The following is a 20,519-nucleotide window of genomic DNA, read 5'->3' on the forward strand; positions in this document are numbered from 1 at the left end:
CCCCCTCTCTCCGCCCAGCAGATCCACCCTGAGCCCCCCTCTGAGCACCCCCAGCAGATCCACCCTGAGCCCCCCTCTGAGCACCCCCAGCTGACCCATCCTGATCCTCCCTTCTGTCCCCACACCTGGTCCACCCTGAGCCCCCCCCAGCTGATCCATCCTGAGCCCCCCTCTCCCCCCCCAGCTGGTCCACCCTGAGCTCCCCCAGCTGATCCACCCTGAGCCCCAGGTCCCCCACCTGTATCTCCCTCAGACCACGCCCTTCTATCACCACCTATTCTGAGACCCCTTCCCAGAGCCCTGCCATCTCCTCTTTCTCAGGCCCTGGGGGCAGAAAGCTCATTCCTTCCCCTAAGTCTCCTTTGGCCACCATTGCAGCCAACACCTCCAAGATGGGGCGAGCAGCCTGAGAGAGCGCTGCTCAGCCCCTGGCAGAGGTGCTGAGGGTGCTGGCCAGTGACAGTCTCACCCCATAAACTCTCCCATGTGCAATCAGCAGGGTGAGGCTCACGGGAGGGAGTGGGAGTCGGGGGCTGTCCCTTACTCCTGGCTGGCCTGGGGCCTGGGCAGAGCAGGTGGCAGCAGCGCACACTTGCCTTTCCCTCTCTCCTCTGAAGCCCGCACGAAGCTGCAAGTGGCAGCCTCTGCCCGTATGTCCCCTGCTGCCACAGGCCCAGATCACAGCAGCTCTGCTGGCACATTACGGAGCGACGTGCGGGAGAGCAGGCAGCCTCCCATCCAGCGCTGCAGTTTGCTGCTCGGTTCCTTCTCCACACAGTTGGGTAAGTTGCCCTGTCTGCCGGTCCCAGCCCAGGGACAGTTCTCTGCGTACGTTGGCTACTGGGCCAAGCTGGCCTCATTCAGAGTGGTGTCAATCAAGGTGGTGGTGGTGGGGGTAGCTGGTGTGTGTGCGCGAGTCCCTAGGGGGGGTAGCTGGTGTGTGTGTGCATGTCCCTGGGGGGGGTGTCACGGAGTCTGGGGGAGTCTGGCACTGCACCCCTCTTCCTGGGACTCACAGTGACTCTTAACCAGCCAGTAAAACAGAAGGTTTATTAGACAACAGGAACACAGGTTACAGCAGAGCTTGCAGGCACAGTCAGGACCCCTCCACTGAGTGCTTCTGGGGGTTCAGGGTGCTTGGATCCCAGCTTAGGATTCCCTGAATTCTGCCCACACAGCCCCAACCCAAACTGAACTACTTCCCTCCTGCCGGCCCCTTCCTTTGTCTTCATTCCCGGGCAAAGGTGTTGACCTTTCCCCTCCCTACCTAGCTCAGGTTACAGGCTCTGGTGTAGTCCATCCCCTAAAGTCCTCCCCTGCTCTCCCATTCCCCACACAGACAGCCCCTACTCCATCACATCTCTCCCCCCTTCGAGACTGAGCTGAGCGGGGTCACTCTGCCCAGTGACCTGGGGAAGTTCAGGGCCTCCTCTCCGGGACAACGCGTCTGCTATCAGGTTGGCACTTCCCTTCACATGGACCACGTCCATGTCATAGTCCTGCAGGAGCAGGCTCCACCTCAGGAGCTTGGCGTTGGCTCCTTTCATCTGGTGCAGCCAGGTCAGGGGAGAGTGGTCGGTGAGTAACCCTCGACCAGCCCTGGCCCGAGTTTATCGAACCTGTCCTAAAACACTCCAGTGATGGGATTCCACACCTCCCTTGGAAGGGCTTAACTCCCTTGGAGTCCGAGAGTTTTAGCCATATCTAACCTCAGTCTCCCTGCTGCAGATTAAGCTGGATTACTTCTTGTTCTACCATCAGTGGAACACAGAACAACCAGATCCACTGTCCTCTCTATAACAACCCTGAACGTGTGTGAGACTCTTATCAGATCCGTTCTCCCCCCCCCCACCCCATCATCTTTTCTCAAGACTAAGGTGCCCCATATTTTTGACCTTTCCTCAGGTCAGGTTTTCTAAACCTTTTCTCATTTTTATCGTATCTGTTTTCAACCATGTGAATGTGTAGGAAGATAATTAGGCCTTTATCACTGAACTAAAAGATAACTGGCAAACCGTCTCCATACCGGCCTGCCTTTCACTGCCTTTCCCACTATCCTGGCCCTAGGGCCTTGCTCACCCCATTTGTCTGGGGGAGAAAGCCTTCAGCAACCCCTGCTGACTGCGTTCCTAGTGCAGGACAGGAGGCTGAGGAAGATCTGAGAGCTCCCGCGGAACCTTGTCTCTGTCTCCCAGCCTACAGAAGGGGTGATAAGGCTGACAAACTACCATGACTCCTGCAAGGGCAGAGAGCAGTGCACACAGACCATCCGCAGTCTCTCCAGTCCCAGCAGCTCTGTCACTAAGTGTGCAATGTCTCTCTGCTGTAGCAATGTGAGATGCCGCACAGCGGGCAGAGCATCCGGGCCCTGCTTTGCAATGGGACACTGCCGCATGCTCAGGCTGGGCCCAGGTGGACCCTGGACCTTTGCTCCTTGCCCCCTGATGGCTGGAAGTTATCAGGAGCCAGGAGAAAGAGCCGAATTCATGTTAATTAGTAACAAGAGGGTCTGATGAAAGGAGAATTCTGGGAGCAGAATACACAGAGCTCTGTGTACCCAATGAACTAGTGAGCAAAGGGCACAGACTCTGCATGATGCAGCCAGGCTGGTCGCTGGCCCCTGGCTTCAGCCCCCCACCACTCTGGAGTGCTGGGTGGTTTGGTCACTTGCCCTGCAGCTGCTGATACACAGGGAAATAGCTTCACTCAGATCCTAAAGTGCAGCCATCACTGTGTCCTGGGGGCTCGTGTCAACATCGCCAGCCCCAGGCAGTCACAGATTCGTAGTCAGGCCCAACAAATCATGAGATTAGCTCAAAAATCCCAAACGCTGGGTTCTGGCCATTTGCTCTCTGAGCCTTTGGGGGTCAGCAGGATCAGAAGAGGCTAAAATAGGGAAAGAACAAGTTAAAAATTAATTAGACAAGTTAGATGTCATCAAGGCACCAGGGCCTGATGAAATATATCCTAGAATACCCAAGGAGCTGATTGTGGAGATATCTGAGCCATTAGCGATTATCTTTGGAAAGTCATGGGAGACAGGAGAGATTCCAGAAGACTGGAAAAGGGCAAATCTAGTGCCCATCTATACAAAGGGAAATAAGGACAATCCAGGGAATTACAGACCAGTCAGCTTAACTTCTGTGCCCAGAAAGATTATGGAGCAAATAATTAAGCAATCCATTTGCAAACACCTAGAAGATAATGAGGTGAATAAGTAACAGTCAGTGTGGATTTGTCAAAAACAAATCACGTCAGACCAACCTGACAGCTTTGTTTGACAGGGTAACAAGCCTTGTGCATAGGGGGAAGCAGTGGATGTGGTATATCTTGACTTTAGTAGAGCTTTTGATACTGTCTCACACGCCTGCCTAGGAAGGAGTACTGCAGAAAGGGATCTGAGAGTCATAGTGGATCACAAGCTAAATATGAATCAACAGTGTAACACTGTTGCAAACAAAGAACATCATTCTGGGCTGTATTAGCAGGAGTGTTATAAGCAAGACACGAGAAGTCATTCTTCTGCTCTACTCCACGCTGATTAGGCCTCAAATGGAGCATTGTATCCAGTTCTGGGCGCCACATTTCAGGAAAGATGTGGACAAATTGGAGAAGGTCCAGAGAAGAGCAACACAAATGATTAAAGGTCTAGAACACATGAGCTATGAGGGGAGATTGAAAAAACTGGGTTTGTTTAGTCTAGAGAAGAGAAGACTGAGAGGGGACATCAAAACAGGTTTTCAAGTATGTAAAAGGCTGTTGCAAGGAGGAGGGAGAAAAATTGCTCTTAACCTCTGAGAACAGGACAAGAAGCAATGGACTTAAACTGCAGCAAGGGAGGTTTAGGTTGGACATTAGGAAAAACTTGCTAACTGTCAAGGTGGTTAAGCACCGGAATGAATTGTCCAGGGAGGTGTTGGAATCTCCATCATTGGGGATTTTTAACGAAGCAGGTGGACAAACACCTGTCAGGGATGGTCAGATAAAATACTTAGTCCTGCCGGACTGCAGGGGACAGGACTAGAGACCTCTCAAGGTCCCTTCCAGTCCTACAAGTCTATGATTTTTCAAACTTTTTGCTGCAAAAGTGAGGGCTAGAAAGCTACTGGCTATAAAATGGAAGTGTGAGATTCTCACGTAACCTTCGCCACAGGAGCTGGGTTTTAGATTTTCAGGCACACACATGAACTATCAAGTTGGGTAACGTCCTTGGAACCTGCCAAACGCGTTGGGGTTTGCCTCCGCATCTTCCTAAGGTCTTTTTGGTGCTCTGGAGTGGTTGGGTTTCTAGGCGTTGGACACACAGCGGCTTGAAGGCTGGGTGTGATAGAGTCTGGTGGCGGCCGCTTCTTGTATGGGCCTTGGATAGAGCAATGCGGGTGTCTGAACAAAGGGCCTCTCAGCTCTCTACCAACAGGGCCTGTCCCACAGTCGGCTCGTGGCTCCAAGGGATGTAGACCTCCGCACTACTATTTGGGCACAACGCGTTTGAGTTTGCTTACCCGGCCTGGGCCTTACCATAAGCTTGTGCAAGAAGGAGGTGTCTATGCGCTAGATGCTGTGGTTTGGTAATAATGTACTCTCCGCCGCTAATGCCAGCTCATGTATCGTGTACGTTTCTAAGACCCTGTTTCTTAGGCCGACTTCGGAGCTTGTGCGCTACAGGTTTTCGTTTTTCAGCACCTTGCTCTAGGTGATAGTGGATTTTTCTAGGAGCTACAATCCACCTGCAAGCAGTGTTACTTATTCGACCTCAGTTATCTTCTAGCACATCAAAACAGGTTTTCAAGTATGTAAAAGGCTGTTGCAAGGAGGAGGGAGAAAAATTGCTCTTAACCTCTGAGAACAGGACAAGAAGCAATGGACTTAAACTGCAGCAAGGGAGGTTTAGGTTGGACATTAGGAAAAACTTGCTAACTGTCAAGGTGGTTAAGCACCGGAATGAATTGTCCAGGGAGGTGTTGGAATCTCCATCATTGGGGATTTTAAAGAGCAGGTTGGACAAACACCTGTCAGGGATGGTCTAGATAATACTTAGTCCTGCCGGGACTGCAGGGGACAGGACTAGAGACCTCTCAAGGTCCCTTCCAGTCCTACAAGTCTATGATTTTCAAACTTTTTGCTGCAAAAGTGAGGGCTAGAAAGCTACTGGCTATAAAATGGAAGTTGAGATTCTCACGTAACCTTCGCCACAGGAGCTGGGTTTTAAGATTTTCAGGCACACACGTGACTTACAAGTTGGTAACGTCCTTGGAACCTGCAACAGCGTTTTACCTCCCATCTCCTATAGGCTGGGCTTGGTCTCAGTTGTTGGGTTTAGGTTGACACACAGGCCTGACTGGCTGATCTGGTGGCCCTTCTAGGCCTTAGACAATGACTGTCTGAAAAGGCCTCTCATCTCCTGCCCAGCTGGCTCCAAGGAGAGACTCACTGGCCAGCTCCTTACTGTGGGGCTGCCAAGGCGTTTGGAAAAGACTCCCTGGCCCATGCCAGCCAGTGAGTTTCAAACCTGGTTCTAGCCGCCTTCAGCTTGGTGCGTACAGGTTTTGTTTAGCCTTGCTAGAGAGTCAGCTCCCAAGCAGGGTCCCAGCAGGTACTGCCTGTGCAAAGGCCTTCAGACCCCTTCCAGGCCTGTGGGGGGGAGGCCGGGGGAGTCAGTCACCTCCTGCTCTTTTGCTTTTTTGACCTTCTGACTGTTTGTTTTCTCCCTGGGGAGGGGCAGGCTAAGCAAACAGCGAGTTCCTGGGACAGGAGGCTGCAGCCCAGCTCTAGCAGCAGCGTCAGCCTGCCTGAGCAGTCCTAGGAGCCACGCGCCATGAGGCTGCTGGTCCCAGCTCTGACGCTGGCTTTGCTCTGCAGGGCTCTTGCAGCTGAAGGTAAGTCTCTGCTCTCCCCTCGGCTGGGCTCCCTGCTGGACAGGCCAGTTCCTTAGCTCCCGCTTCCAGCTAGCCTTTGAGAGAGAGCAAACGGGTCCGTTGGGCTTCTGGGTGCTGAGGCTATTGAGGCCTCCAATTGGCCAAGGAGCCCGGGAGAAAGCAGCAGCTGAGTTCCCCAGGAGCCTGCTGGTGTTCTGGCCGGGGTTGCCAGGCAGCCTGGTCTGTGGACAGGATCTTGAAAGGAGCAGCCAGGCGCTGCTGACCTCTCCCCACAGGCAGATCTCCATTCATGGCACTAGTCACCACATCGCACACCCCACAGCAGTGGGGACGAGCAGCCAGACACTCCCAGCTTCTGCAGGTTCTGGGGCTTGGGGAGAAGCATGGCACGGAGGGGTGGGGACAAGGAGCTAGTGAAATCCTGCTGCAGTGCGCAGGGCTGCCTGGGTGGTGAGGCTGACAACAGCCAGGTCCTGTTTGCACCAGCAGCCAGCCATTGCTAGCAGGTGGGGCTGGTGTGGGGCATCGCTGGCTGCCCCAGGGGCCGTGGCTCATTCCCTGGGGGTGGGTTTGCTGCAGTTACTTCCTGGCTGGCGGTTGGCTGTTTCAGAGTCATGTGTGGGCCATTGTGAGGATGGTTTCAATGCCCAGAGGAAGTGCCAGTGCGACGCCCTCTGTGTGTACTACCAGAGCTGCTGCAGTGACTATGCCAGCGCCTGCAAGACAAAAGGTACCTGCCCGCTCTGGAGCCCCCAGGCCCTTTCCCCTTGCCAGGGAGCAGTCACAAGCAAGGCCCGGGCTCCCTGCGGTTGCCATTGGCTCCCTGCGGTTGCCAGATTTGCGTGTGGCGATATGCCCGGGTCAGTGAGTGCCCAGCCAGCATGGCCCCTTTCAGCAGCTGCTGTGGTCAGTGGGACATTCCATTAGGAGGCAGGCTGATGCTGAGCCCTCTTCACAGGGGTGTGACAAACTGGGACTGTTCTTAATGTTTTCTCTGAATACTGTGTTGGTGCCTCAGTGTCCCCTATGCAGTTCTTAAGTATCTAGGTGGTGGGATCAGGGTTTATGGTTGCTACAGAGCAAAGGGCCAGTGCACCTAAATGCCTGGCACTCTGTCTCCTAGCAACTGATGGCCTGGGCCCCTCCCCTGCAAAGGTGCCAGCTGAAGGTGTTGGAGACAAAGAGGTCAGGTGCCCTCCTGGCCCGGGGAAGGGGCTGAGCAGAGAGGAGGGGCTAGAGGGGGTTTCATTCTGGAGCTGGCTGGGAACGAGGAGTGAGGGCAGATGGGGTTGTCTGGCTCACTGCCCCCAGAATGGACCCGGCCGAGGGGTCCGGTTCGTGGTACCTACAAGCTCTGTTTTAGACCCTGTTCCTGTCATCGAATAAACCTCTGTGTTACTGGCTGGCTGAGAGTCACGTCTGACTGCGAAGTGGGGGTTGCACGGCCCTGTGCTTCCCCAAGACCCCGCTGGGGCGGCTCTCTGTGGGAAGTGCATGGAGGGGCAGAGGATGCTGATGCTCAAGGAGAGACCCAGGGTGAAGACGTGTAGCTTCTTGCCCTGAAGACAGTCTGCTCTGAGGAGAGAGGAGGCTCCCCAAAGTCCTGCTGACTTTGTGGGGAGCAGTTTCCAGAGCATCGCCCGGGGCTCCGTGACAAGGGGCCCTTGTGATTTCCAAGGGGCAGGAAGTCTAGGGGGCTAGCGACTGATTCAGGGGGTGGGGAGCGTAGGAGGGACCCTTCTTCCCATGCTGAATGGGAACGTTCTTCTGGCAGCACATCACCTCTGGCCCAGCCACTCAGAGCCCCAGCACAGAGTCAGGGCTGTAGCATCCCTGGGCTTCCAGCTGCTGACTGGCTCATGCTGAGCCTCTCTCTTGCCCTGTGTACAGTGACCCGGGGGGACATGTTTGCATTCCCCGAGGATGACTACATAGACTACAGCACCAATGCTACCTGGGGTGAAGAGACAGAGGTCCTCGACACAGGGACTGATGCTCCAACCACATCTCCAGACCCAGGCAGTGCTGCCACTGTCAATTCAGTCACAGCGCCAGGCAGTGGTGCCCACCTGCTGGTCCCCAGTGGGCCAGAAGAGGTGGAGCATGTGCAGCAGGAGGAGGAAGAGGTGCAGCAGGAGGAGGTGGAGGAGCTGTGCAGCGGGAAGCCCTTTGATGCATTCACAGACCTGAAGAACGGTTCTCTCTATGCATTCCGAGGTACTGGCAGGCGAGTGCTGCCCGCAGGCCCTGGGCAGGGGCTGGCTCAGAGCCAAGGGCTGCACAGGCTTCCCCCTCCAGGGCACTGACTCGCTTCCATCTCAGGTCACTCCCATAGGCTAGATGCTTGAGGGGGAAGATGGGTCTCAGCCCAGTTCCCAGACATGTGCATGCCATCAAACCCACCATCACAGCTGGCACTGGCTGGGCCCTTGACAGCCTGGACTGACGGGCCTTGGAGCCTGAGTCCCCCACAGAGGCAGATGCTGTGCTGTCAGGGCAAAGCCCTGGGTTGCTTGCATTGCTGTGGCTATCCTGGGCCTGGTGAGGGGCTCCGGCTCGGTGCAGAGCCTCCCTGCAGACAGCCAGCCTTTCACAGAGTGTGCACTAGGGGCAGGAAACAAAACACTGGGGGACTTTGCAGGGGTGGGGGCGGTGGGAGCTGCCCCCCTCACGGCTCCTGTCCCTCCTCGCTCAGGGAAATACGTCTATGAACTGGATGAGAAGAGCGTGAGGCCTGGCTACCCCAAGCTCATCCGCGATGTCTGGGGCATCGAGGGACCCGTTGATGCCGCCTTCACACGCATTAACTGTCAGGGCAAGACCTACATTTTCCAGGTGGGGCCGTGAGCCGGGATTGGGCTAAAGTCCTGCCTGTGCTGCTGCTGCATGGCCTGACTCGTGAGCACCACTCGCTGCCGCAACACCACTCACACCATCGGGCCACCCCAGCCAGCCGCCGCCAGCTCCTTTGGGAGGCCCTGCTCTAGGCTGCCACCCTGACAAGCTGCGAGGTCTCATCCCCCTGGCCTGTGCCCCTGTGCAGGAGGGCAGCAGGGGGCAGAGCTGACAGGCCAGACACACAGCTGATGGCCCCGGTCAAAGGTAGGACAGTGACAGGCGTTTGCCAAGAGCCCTTGGGCATGCGCTGGGCTGCCCGTTGGTGTGTCAGGGCGTGGCCAGGCCAGTGTCCTGCATGGCAGCGGGGAGAGCGCTAACGGGGGCGGACGCTTCGCTGCAGGGAATATACATAGCTCAGGGTTGTGGGTTCATGGCCCAGAGTCCTTGTGGCTCTTGAATGCTGCTCCTCAGGGAGGGACATGCTGCCTGGGCCCAGCAGCAGCGCCCCCAGGTGACCCTGCCTTTTGGCTGTCTCCCAAGGGCAGTCAGTACTGGCGCTTTGATGACGGTGCGCTAGACTCCGGCTACCCCCGCAATATCTCGGACGGCTTCCAGGCCATCCCTGATGACATCGACGCAGCCTTCGCCCTGCCCGCACACAGCTACCATGGCCAGGAGAGAGTCTATTTCTTTAAAGGTAAATGAGCTGCTTTCCCAGCCGGCCCAACTACCCCTCCCCACTGTGTCTCCCCGCAGTGCCCTGCTGGTGCTGAGCCCCCAGCTCACTGCAACCCATTGCCCACTGGCCCTGCCATTCTCCACAACCCTGCTGTCCGGCAGTGCCAGCCCGTCCCTGCCTGGCTGCTCAGCCCACGGGCACAGGGCCCTCGCCTGCATACCAGGCGCTGCCAGCTGCAGGCACTCAGAACTCAGGAGAGTGGCTAGAAATGATGAGGGTTTAAGACACTAATAAACGTGGTTTCACTCGCAGCTGGGGCGTGTCTGGGCTGCTCACTGCACTCGGTCATGGCACCCAGCTGTACTGGATTGAACGGAAAGCCAGGCATCTCGCCGCTCACCTGCCTCCAGGGCCTGGGGTGTTACTAGAACCAAGAGGTGTAACAACACGATCGGTGCTGGGCCTGGCTACGCTATGAAGGCTGGAGAGCCCCTGGCTGCTGAATGGAGCTGCCTTGTACTGCCAGCCAGTCCCAGTGCTGGGGAATGCCCTGCCCTGCTCCAGCCAGCAGCGCGAGGACCCTGTGCCTTGGGCCCCAGCCCCGTCCAGCAGGATGACATCTCTCCAGCCTGACAGACTCCATGTCTTGTTTCCAGACAAGCATTACTGGGCATACGACTTTGCCAACCAGCCCAGCCGGCAGGACTGCGAGGTGTCCTCCCCATCGCTGGTGTTTGATCACTACACGCTCATGCAGGGCGACAGCTGGGAGGACCTCTTCCAACTGCTCTTTGGGGGCTCCCCGCGCAGTAAGTGGGGAGGAATGGCCCAGGTTATGGGCCCGGGCAGAGCATGTCACTGAAGCCAGAGGGCTGGGGCAGGGGGAACCAGAGGCCATGGGACGCACCCCAAGCATGTATGCGCTGCTAGGGGCTTTGCAAAAAGGGAGTGATGCAGGTTGGGAGGTCAAGTGCTAAACAGGACAGGCAAGTTAAGGGCCCCTGATCCAGCTCTGGTGTATGTGGGACCAGCTCCACCCAACACATGCAAGAGGCCAGATTCACAGGGAGTGATAGCACAGAGGCACCCCCACATGCTTGTGACAAAGTGGAGCTGTTCTTAATGTTTTCTCTGAATACTGTGTGGGTGCCTCCATTCTGGCCTTGTCTCTCTCCTGGGCCAGGTCACCTGATCTTGTTCTCCCCCACCTTTAGCATCCCCTTCCCTGGCGATGCTCTGGAACTGCTCCCCACCAAGCCAGGCAGGACTTTGGGGAGCCTCCTCTCCCTTGGAGCAGACTTGTTCAGGGCAAGAAGCTCACACGGCTTCACCTTCTGGGTCTGACCTTGGAGTATTCAGCATCCCCTGCCCCTCCGTGCGCTTCCCACAGCGAGTTCGCCCAGGCGGGGGCCTGGGGAAACCAGAGGATCCTGCATGCACCCCCGCTTCACAGTCAGACGTGACTCTTAGCCAGCCAGTAAAACAGAGGTTTATTAGATGACAGGAACACGGTTTAAAACAAAGCTTGTAGGAACAGAGAATGGGACCACTCAGCTGGGTCCATCCTGGGGCCCAGCGAGCCAGACAACCCCCTCTGCCCTCACTTCCCATCCCCAGCCAGCCCTCAACTGAACCCCCTGGTCTCCAGCTCTTACTTTCTGGCCTTTGTCTCTTTCCTGGGCCAGAAGGTCACCTGATCTCTTTGTTCTCCCACACCTTTAGCATCCCCTTGCAGGGGGGAAGGGTCCGGGCCATTAGTTGCCAGGAGACAGTGTGTTGGCCAGAAACTGAGGCACCCACACAGTATTCAGAGGAAACATTAAGAACAGTCCCACTTCCTCACAATGCTGCATCCCCCCAGTCCCAAAACACCTGCACACCACAACCCAAGTCCCCAGGCTGCACCACACCCCCCGCACCCGCTGCTCCCCCGTACAGGTGACATACCAGGATGGAATCAGGTACCAGGTCCTGTCTGTTTTAACTGGAGCCAATGCTGCAGAGCTGTGCAAGATGAAGAGAAAGCTGGGGAGGAGAGGAACAGGGTGGGAAACAAGGCTAGGCTCCAGGACCTCTTGCGGCAGGCTGGATCCTGCCATCACGTCTCTCCTCCCAGCCTGCTCCTTGCCCTGTCATGGGGATTGGGTGGCTCTACTGCCCCCCGCCAGCTCCTTTCCTTCCCTGTTCTGGAGGCCCTGGGGACCCCATTCCCTGACGCTGCCTGTGGCAAGGTCGGTCAGGGGCTGCCTCCCCGCTGGGTGAGCCTCTGCCCGTGGCTGGGACACCACACCAGTTATGCTGCCAGCCAGTCCTCATGCCCATGCTGTGCTGGTCTACCAGGTGGGGCAACTGGACCGCGGTACATCAGCAGAGATTGGCAGGGAGTGCCGAGCCACCTGGATGCTGCCATGGCTGGCAGGATCTATGTCTCCTCAAGGGCCAGCAGCTGGGCTCGAAGGAGGAAATCCCGCCGGCACCGCAAGAGGTACAGGAGCCGGCGGCCAGCAGCTCACACCTTCTGGGACTGGCTACAGGATGATTCCGACTCCTCGGACACGGACCCTGACTGGCTGCCCGGGGGCTCCCAGTGCCAGCCCATCCAGAGCGTCTACTTCTTCGTGGCAGGTGGGTCCCAGCACCATCAGCTCACCCCAGCTGCTCTCACAGCTGACCTGACCTAGCCCCCCCACAGCAGGGCTGGCCTTCAGCTTTGCCATGCGGCCCCACCAGCCCCCTTATGGACACCCTCTCCCAGGCCCTGCAGTTCTGCTCAGCCTGACTGTGAGAGACTGGACTGACTTGTGGAGAGGCGCCTCATGGCATGGAGGAGAGCCGGAGCAGGCTGGCAGCTGGGGCAAGGGGATCCTCACAGAGGGGCAGGTTGGGCCTGAACACGGGAGTCAGGCTGCCCTGGCAGGGCCTGGACTCTGGCCAAAGCTTTGAGCAGGGTTGTCCCTGCACTTGGTGGGAGGCTAGGGGAGGCCAGCAAGGCCTGTTCAGCTCCTGCTGCTCTGAGCTGTGGTTGAGGGTGGGATGAGTGGAGCCCTGGGCCCTGTTCCCCGGCGGACTGACGGTCATGCCCTTCTCTCCTGCAGACAAGTACTATCGCCTCAACCTGCGCAGCAAGCGTGTGGACTTTGTGCGCCCTCGCTACCCACGCCCCATCGCTCAGTACTGGCTGGGCTGCCCATGAGCGGGAGAGGGGAGCCCCCAAGGGGATGGGCTGCCGCCATCCCGCCATATCCACAGCAGCTGGGATTTTCGCTAAAGCCAAATAAACAGGGAGCTCTGTGTCAGCCCTGGACCGCGTCTGTCTGGGGCAGCGGGAGCTTCGTGGGCAGGGCTGTGCAGGCCACACCCCAGCCAGGCCCCACCTGCCTCCCCAGAGCCTGCAGGGGATTGGGCCCTGGGTCCTGGCCATGCACCAGGACATGGGGCACTCCACCACGGCACTGAAAGAGTTATTGTCCCTTGGCGTGGGGCACGTGCTCAGCGTCAATCCTGGGCATCCCGTGTGCAGCTGGAGCCCTGGTTCTGCAGGCTATAGGATTGGAGCTGCTCCTGCAGTGAGTCCAGCACCTCCTCCAGCCGCAGCTCGGGGTCAGCACCTGCTGCTGGCCGCAAAGGACAGGAGCGATTAGTGGCAGCCTCGCCCTGGGCTCAACCCTCCTCCCCTCTGGCTGCAAGCGGGTGTCAGGGAACCAGAGCTGGGGAAAGGGTCACGATCCTGGGATGGGCCCCAAAGCTAAGGAGCTCCCCACCCCTCCAGTTCAGCTCCATGAAGACATGACTTCCAGGGAGCCTCTGCCCCACATCTCCCTTAGTCTCTCTTGTGCAAGGCATGCTGGGAAGGGCTTCTCCTGACCCAGGCTCACAGTATCTGCACAGTCGAGGGGCCCCTATGGGGAGCCAGGGACACCCCAATTCTGACCCCCCCAATAGGGAAACCTTGGCAGCTGCTGCTTTGTCATGTCTTACCTTGGTGCCCTGTGCTGCTGCCTGGCAGGAGAGGGGCTGATGGCATGACCTGCCCCTCCAGGCTGGGGGGAGGCTTGGGGCCCTGCTGCTGGGTGTCTCTCAGGAGCAGACACGAGCCGGCAGAGCTCTTCCTTCGGCCCAGGCTCCTGCAGAGCAAGCAAGGGCTGTGCTGAGTACTGGGGCCCACATCAAATCTGGCCATGGCTGCCCCACCCCACTGCCTCCCACCGTATCCCTGGGTCACCTTCTGATGTGCCCTGAGCCCCTGCCCTGTCCTGGGGGCCTGTGCTCCTGCCTGCACAGCCCCACGGCTGGACTCTCACCTGGCCCCAGGTTGCTGACTCTCACCTTTTCCCCTGGAGAAACCAGGGAGCCACAGCGTGCTGCTGGGGCCAGGGCTGAGTCGGATCCTCCCATGGGCTGCCCTGGCTGGGCCCCTGGAACCTGGAACTGCTCTGGGCAGTGAGCCCCTCCCATGGCAGCAGTTCCACAAGCAGCTGGAAGGACAAGCAGAGCCCTTAGGCTGAAAGCTCCTGTTCCCAGCCAGCCTGGCAGGGGGAGCCGTACCTGGGAGCGCGAGCGCAGCCAGGGACAGGAGGCAGGGTCTGCTAGAGAGCAGGGGAGGGGACGTGGCTCAGGCACCCAGCCGGCAGAGCCCCTGTGTGTGCTGGGGCTTAGCTCCACACATGGCTGGGGGCGCCAAGGCCAGGGCGCAAGCTGGGGCAGGTGTCCCGCTGGAAGGGAGACGGAGTCCAGGCTCCATGGCCCATCCATTCTCTGCCCTTTGTGCTGAGCTGGGTCCTGCAGGAGCAGCCTTCAGCCAGATTCCCCCCGGCAGAGCCAGAACCAGCCCAGATGCTGGGGCGTCGGCTCCCCTGGGGCGTCACGGCCACGGGCTGACAAACCAGCCTGCAGGACACATGAGGGGCCAGGGCCTCAGGCGCCAAGTCAGACAGGAAGAGGAGACTCACGTGGCCACACTGGGCTGCACTGGGGGCAGGGCAGGGGCAGGGCAGGGCCTGGATGCTGCAGGAGCCGGGGGCAGCTTCGGGGGAGCATCGGGCCTGGCCCCAGCTGCTGAAGGCTGGGGGGGACTCCAGGTGCCTGGAACGTAAACGAGATGAGTGGGAGTGGGGCCGCCCTGGGGCATCACAACATTCCTGAGGAGCTGGGCCATCCCAGCCACGGTGCCCGGTGAGACAAGAGCCAGCAGCCCCACAGCCTGGCAGGGTGCGACTTGGGGTGGGGGTGGGGGGTCACCCCAGTGACAGGCAGGTCAGTCACCCAGCCAGCAGCTCCAGGGGCTGGCAGGGCCTGCGGTTGGCTGAGAAGCTGCCTGGAGCAGGAATTCCTGCAACACCCGTTTTTGGGGCTCCCCGAGCCTGGCTGTTCTGCCAGGCCTGGGACTGTGCCTGCCCCAGCGACCGTGGCCCATGAGTAACCCAAGGCTGAGGGATGGGCCTGGGCTCTGCAAGACACCTGGGAAAGAATTCGCTATAGTAACCTGGAACCCTTCCCAGGTAGCGTCCCATCTCAGCACCCCCCACACTGCATGCCCAGTGGCCCCCCCCACACACACCCAGCATGCACCGAGCATCCCCCCCTGCACGCCAAGTGCCCCCCCCGTGCACCAGCGTGCACCGTGCATCCCCCTGCATGCCCAGCACCACCCCCGCATGTCCGAGGCCTCCTCACCGGCCCCCCACCTCTCCACGCCAGGAGCTGAGAGTCCAGACTTCCCCCCACCCAGTTCTTCAAGGTGATCGGAAATGCCTCCCCATCGTGCACACAGCTCAGGGTCTGGCTAAGAGGGTTTCCCTCACCCTACATGCCGCTGTCACCCACCACCCCAGCCAGGCCTCCAGCCTGGCCACCCACCCATGGGCTTCTCAGGCCTGCCTGCATTGCCCTCCCCTCCCTTACTCACCAACTCCTGTGCCAGGCACATTGCCCCTCCCTGGCGAGCTGCTGCCGTTCAGCAGGATTGGCTCCCCTCCTTGCCAAGCAGGACAATTGGAAGGATAGTTGTGACTGTGAGGCTGGCCCCCCAGCATTCATCTAGACTCTAGCAGGGCCACCCCCATGCAGGTTCCCGCCGTGCCAGCAGACTCATGCGCCCTTTGGTAGTGCGCGGGGCAACCCCTTGCTGGTTGTGAGGAGCCAGAGGAGCAAGATCTGGCTCATATCACGCCGGCCAGCAGGCCCGATCTTTTGGGGTTCCAGGCCCAGTTGGGGGACTGAGCTGGGGCAGCCTGCAAGTGCTGGGGGCCTTCCAGGCATGGAGAAGGGTTGGTGGTGGTCTTGGAGTCGCAGAGAGTCGGGTGCAGGACTCTGCAGCAAGAGGCGGAGGCAGGCAGAGCCTGGGTGGTGTTGTGGAGTTCTGGTGATCTGTGCCGGGACAGCCCAGCGCCGGCCGAGGGTGAGCCCCTGTGCCGAGGTGGGGGCATTCTGGCTTGGATCCCTGTGCCAAGACAGCGCTCCCAGCTGCTCACTGCCCCCGGGGTCCAGGGGAAAGCACTTGCCTGGGGGGCTAGGCTGGGTGCCCTCCTGAAACCAGCCTGAGGAGCTGGGCCCCTGCCTGCCCTGCACGATAGCAACTGCTGAGGTGGCTGCGGAACACGCACGGCAACCTGCCCACCCCATATGTTAGAGCATCGCTTTGCCAGTGACTCTGTGCTAGGTACCAGGCCATGCCCGGGCTCACCCGCAACATCAGGGCTTGAGGAGGGTGTGGCTGGTCCCCCGCCAGAGTTGAGTCTCCCAGGGCAGCCCAGGAGGGGAAACGTCCTGTGCTACTAACTGCTCGTCTCCAGCACAAACTCCTGCAGGAGGGCCATATAGGCTGCGCGGCCCAAGCTGGGTGCTCTCCGGCTCCTCTCTGCCAGGGGCATGGCTCTCTCCTGGCACTCGACAGCTCTGCAAGGAAGATGAGATGGGTGACAACGGAGCCAGCTGCTGCATCGCACTTGGGCCAGGGCCTGGAGGGTGGCAGGTCACAATCTCTGGTGCACAAGCCATGTGCCCCCTGCAGGCTCCACCCCGTCCCCCAGGCGCCACCTGGATCCCTAACCTCCAGCCCTGCCCGCCGCTCCAGCCGCACGTGGGAGCTGTGGGGCTGGCTCCCCCCATAGTCCTGGGCAGACCACAGCTGCGGCGCAGGGAGAGGTTTTCCTCCCGCAGGGCCTGGATTTCTTGCTCCAAAACTTCGCAAACACTCTCCTGGAAATCCTGGAAAATCAAAGGCACAAGCTTAGAGTGGTGACAAACTGGACTGTTCTTAATGTTTGCTCTGAACACGTGTTGGTGCCTCAGTGTCCCCTAGGCAGTTTTAAGTATCTTGGTGGTGGGATAGAGGTGTGTGATTGCTACAGAGGGGCCAATGCCCTAAAGCCGTGCACTGCCTGCCTAGCAACTGAATGGCCTGGGCCCCTCCTCTGCAAAGGTGCCAGCTGAAAGTGTTGAGACAAAGGCATCAGAGCCTCCTGGCCGGGAAAGGACGCAGCAGAGAGGAGGAGGTCTGGAGGGAGTTAGTCTGGAGCTGCCTGGGAAAGGATGAAGTGCAACTAGGGGTTTGGCTCACTGCCCCCCAGAATGGACCCGCCGAGGGTCTGTTTCGCTGTAATTCAGCTCTGTTTAGACCCGGTCCGTCATCGAATAAACCTCGTTTTGCTGGCTAAGAGTCACGTCTGACTGCAAAGCGGGTGCAGGACCTGGGCTTCCCCAGGACCCCGCCTGTGTGGGCTTCACTGTGGGAACCCACGAGGTGCAGAGGATGCTGAATGCTCCAAGGAGAGACCCAGGAGGTGAAGATGTGTGAGCTTCTTGCCCTGAACAAGTCTGCTCCAAGGGAGAGGAGGCTCCCCAAAGTCCTGACTGGCTTAGTGGGGAGCAGTTCCAGAGCATCGCCCGGTGACTCCGTGACAGAGGGGAGGGGGCCCCACAACTCGGGGAGAGGGCCCTGGCCACAAGGGGCCCTGCCCTGGGATGCAGCGAACTCAGATGTTCAGATGTTGTGAAGGCCAAGAGAATAACTGGGTGCAAAAAAGAACAAGATGAGTTCCTGGAGGCTAGGCCCATTAACAGCTGTTTGCCAGGCTGGGCAGGGACACAACCCTATGCTGTGGGTGTCCCTAAACCACCAACTGCCAGAAGCTAGGACTGGACGCCAGGGGCAGGATCACTCGATAATAGCCCTGCTCTGTCCATTCCCTGAAGCACCTGGCATTGGCTGCTGTCAGAGACAGGACACTGGGCTCCAGGTCTGACCCCACGTGGCCGTCCTTGTGTTCAGAACCCTCTGGCCTTACCCTTTGTGCCACAGGCTTGGTGGTGACCTTCTTGGCCCTGCCAGCGAAGCGCAGTGTGCGCAGTGTCTCCGGGAGGCAGCGCAAGGAGGGCGAGATGCAGGCAACCTGCTGGACAAGGGACGAGGCTGAGGAGCAGCTCCTGGAGGGGCCCTCAGCAGAGAGGGCTTTGGTGAGTCTCTCCCTGTGGCCCCGGCCTAACTGGCTCAGGCAGGAACCCCAGACTCCTAGGTTCTAGTCCTGGCTCGCCCACAGCCTTGCAGTGTGACTTTGACAGATCCCCATTCCAGCTCTGCACCTGTGGGGCTGCGGCTCCAGGCCCTCACCCAGCCCTTCCCGGTACAGAGGGGAGCCAGGCTCCTACCATGAGTGTGATCCCGGATCCGCCCAGGGACTCGGCCAGCAGCCGAGTGAGCTTGCTGTCCCTGTACGGGATGTGACTCCACCTCCGTCTGGGGTCCACCAGCAGAGAGATGCAGTGCCCTGCGGGAAGGACAGCCCGTCACACTTGCCTTGGCGCTCAGAAAAGCCTCAAGGCACAGCCGAGCTTGCAGCCAGCTGGGGGTGCCTGCACGCCTGGCTCCTCTCTCTGGCCCGGCTGCAGGGGCCTTACCCAGAGCCAGAAGACTGCGGTTGATGTTGCTGGCCTCCACTAAGCGCTCCCCAGCTGAGCCGGTGTCCTTCACCCTCTCGCTGCCAGCCAGGTCCACGAAGCAGAGCACGCCTTGCCGGCGCGAGCTGGGGTCTGGGCTCATCTGTGGGGAAGGAGAGGGACCGTAGCTCACAGGTGTCCTGCTCCATGGGCCTTTAGGGACACTCCCAGCCAGGCAGCCTGCCCTGCGCACCTGGGGTCTCCAGTGCAGGCTCTAGCGAGCCCAGCAAAGGGAGAAGCACCAGGCTGGCTCAGACAGGCATCAGCACAGAGCAGCCCCTGGAGGGTCACACACAGGGCAGTAGCAAATCGAAGCCTTTCAGGCCAGTGCCCATTTGCCTCCCTGTGTGCCCCTAGGACCCTCCCCCAAGCTGCCAATGCAGCTGACCCCCTGGGAACAGGGTGGGCTATGCCATGGCCCCCAAGACCCCGTGTGCTGGGACGCGAGTGACTCACAGCCTTGCGGCGGATGCGGATGGTCAGCAAGGCATGGCTGCGGCTCGAGTGCCCATTCAGTGCATGCGCGGCGCTCCGCCGCCTTCGAGTGCCTGGGAGCAGGAGGCGCAGGCAATTCAGAGCCAGGCGAAAAGGTTAAACAGCCCCTGACCCCACTGGCGCTGGGCCTCACCCTCCTGCAGAACCTGCACTCCCAGTGCCCTGAGCTCGTTATGGGGGGGGCCCCTCTGCAGCTCCAGGAACGGAGATGGAGCCTCTTCCCTCAGTGCCCCCAGGCTGCCAGTCCTGCCTTGGAAAACAGCTGACGACCTAGGCTAGAGTGATGCCCTGGTGCAGGCGGAAAGCTCCGGCACCAGGCAAGGCAGGACCGTGCCAGGGTCTGCTCGTGGGAGGAGCAGCTCCCCACCACTAGGCGCAGCAAAAGGGAATTCACTCCCCACCTGGCCACCAGGGGGCCCCTTCTGCACTGGGCTCCTTGCCCATGGGCTGCAGAGCCCTGTGGGGGGTCCTGCCTGTGCCCCTCCCCAGCGCCCTGCAAGGCTGGAGACACCCTGTGCGGTACCTTCCTGCAGCAGGTCCATGATGGCCTCCAGGCTCCCAAACTCCACCATGAGCAGGTTCTCAATGTAGAAGCCCCTGGTTTTACTCCATCGCACGGGCAGGGGCCTGGGTGGCCCTGGTGTCAGCAGGTCTCTCACCTGGACAGAGGAGAGGCAGCAGGGCAGGTGGGAATGGAGCCCAGAAAGCCAGGAGGACACGGGTGAGCAGGAAGGGCTGTCGCAGAGAGGTAATGGGGGGCAGGGACAGGTCTGTCTGGTGCTCATCAGCCAGCCCTGCGCATGAGCTGGGGGCATGAGGTCCTGCAGCTCTTTGTCCAGACAGGGTGGTCCTACCTGCTCATTGTATATCTCCACATACGAGGCGCTGAGGATGAGACCGGGTCTGTAGCGCTGCGTCTGCTCCAGGAGACACACAAAGGCCCTTTGCATCAGCCCCCCGAGGTAGGGAGTCGCTGGCTGCCCCTTGCTCTGCAGAGAGGGGAGAAGTCTTGGAAAGCCAATGGCAGGGTGCCCTGAGCTTCCACCCCCTGCAGCAGGAAACTGAGAACCACCCCCCAGGCCAGCACCCTCCCCTGCTCCCCACAGCGCCCCCTGCTGGGAGAGGCTGGGGCTGGAGTAACTGGGAGTTTCCCCCCACAGCCAGCGCCCTGCCCCACTCCCCACAGCGCCCCCTGCTGGGAGGGGCTGGGGTAACTGGGAGCTTCCCCCCACAGCCAGCGCCCTGCCCCAGCCCACTCCCCACAGCGCCCCCTGCTGGAGGGGGGTCATGGCGTAACTGGGCAAGCTTCCCCCATAGAGCCAGACCTAACTGGCCCCAACGCTACCACAAGCGCGCCACTGCTGGGAAGAGGCTGGGCACTAAGAGTAAACCAATGGCGAGTTTCTCCCAAAAGCACAAGTGCCTGGGCAACGCGCCAAACAGGAACGTGACCCCCTGCTGGGAGAGGCCTGGGCTAGAGTACGGGAGTTTCCACCCGCATCCAGCACAAGCCCCTGGCCATTCCATGGGCCCCACAGTGCCGCCTGCTGGGAGAGGGCTGGGGTTTCTGGGAGCGTCCCCACTACAGCCACCCATCCCCCACAGACGCCCCCTGCTGGGAGGGCCGGGGTAACTGGGAGCTTCCCCCCACAGCCAGCGCCCTGCCCCAGCCCCACCGCGCCCCTGCTGGGAGGGGT

The 20,519-nt window shown here is 59.7% G+C and overlaps 1 protein-coding gene across 1 annotated transcript; it reads left to right on the forward strand.

Annotated features, from left to right (window-relative positions):
* The first annotated feature begins 5,583 nt into the window (after positions 1-5,583).
* On the forward strand, positions 5,584-12,667 carry VTN (vitronectin). Its single transcript, XM_032773764.2, has 8 exons — positions 5,584-5,876; positions 6,487-6,606; positions 7,767-8,093; positions 8,572-8,711; positions 9,255-9,411; positions 10,050-10,202; positions 11,734-12,018; positions 12,489-12,667. Exons 1-8 carry the CDS (start codon positions 5,816-5,818, stop codon positions 12,584-12,586), a joined length of 1,341 nt encoding a protein of 446 aa, XP_032629655.1. The 5' UTR covers positions 5,584-5,815; the 3' UTR covers positions 12,587-12,667.
* The last annotated feature ends 7,852 nt before the right edge of the window (positions 12,668-20,519 follow it).

This window comes from Chelonoidis abingdonii, chromosome 20, assembly GCF_003597395.2.
Source record: "Chelonoidis abingdonii isolate Lonesome George chromosome 20, CheloAbing_2.0, whole genome shotgun sequence".
Lineage (NCBI taxonomy): Eukaryota > Metazoa > Chordata > Testudines > Testudinidae > Chelonoidis > Chelonoidis abingdonii.

What these genes read in the sequence shown, in the direction of transcription:
- VTN (XM_032773764.2), top strand. Translation starts at nt 5,816, where the DNA reads ATGAGGCTGCTGGTCCCAGCTCTGACGCTGGCTTTGCTCTGCAGGGCT. An exon ending in CAGGGCTCTTGCAGCTGAAG is followed by an intron (nt 5,877 to 6,486) that starts GTAAGTCTCTGC and finishes TGGCTGTTTCAG; the next exon opens with AGTCATGTGTGGGCCATTGT. An exon ending in CGTCTACTTCTTCGTGGCAG is followed by an intron (nt 12,019 to 12,488) that starts GTGGGTCCCAGC and finishes TCTCTCCTGCAG; the next exon opens with ACAAGTACTATCGCCTCAAC.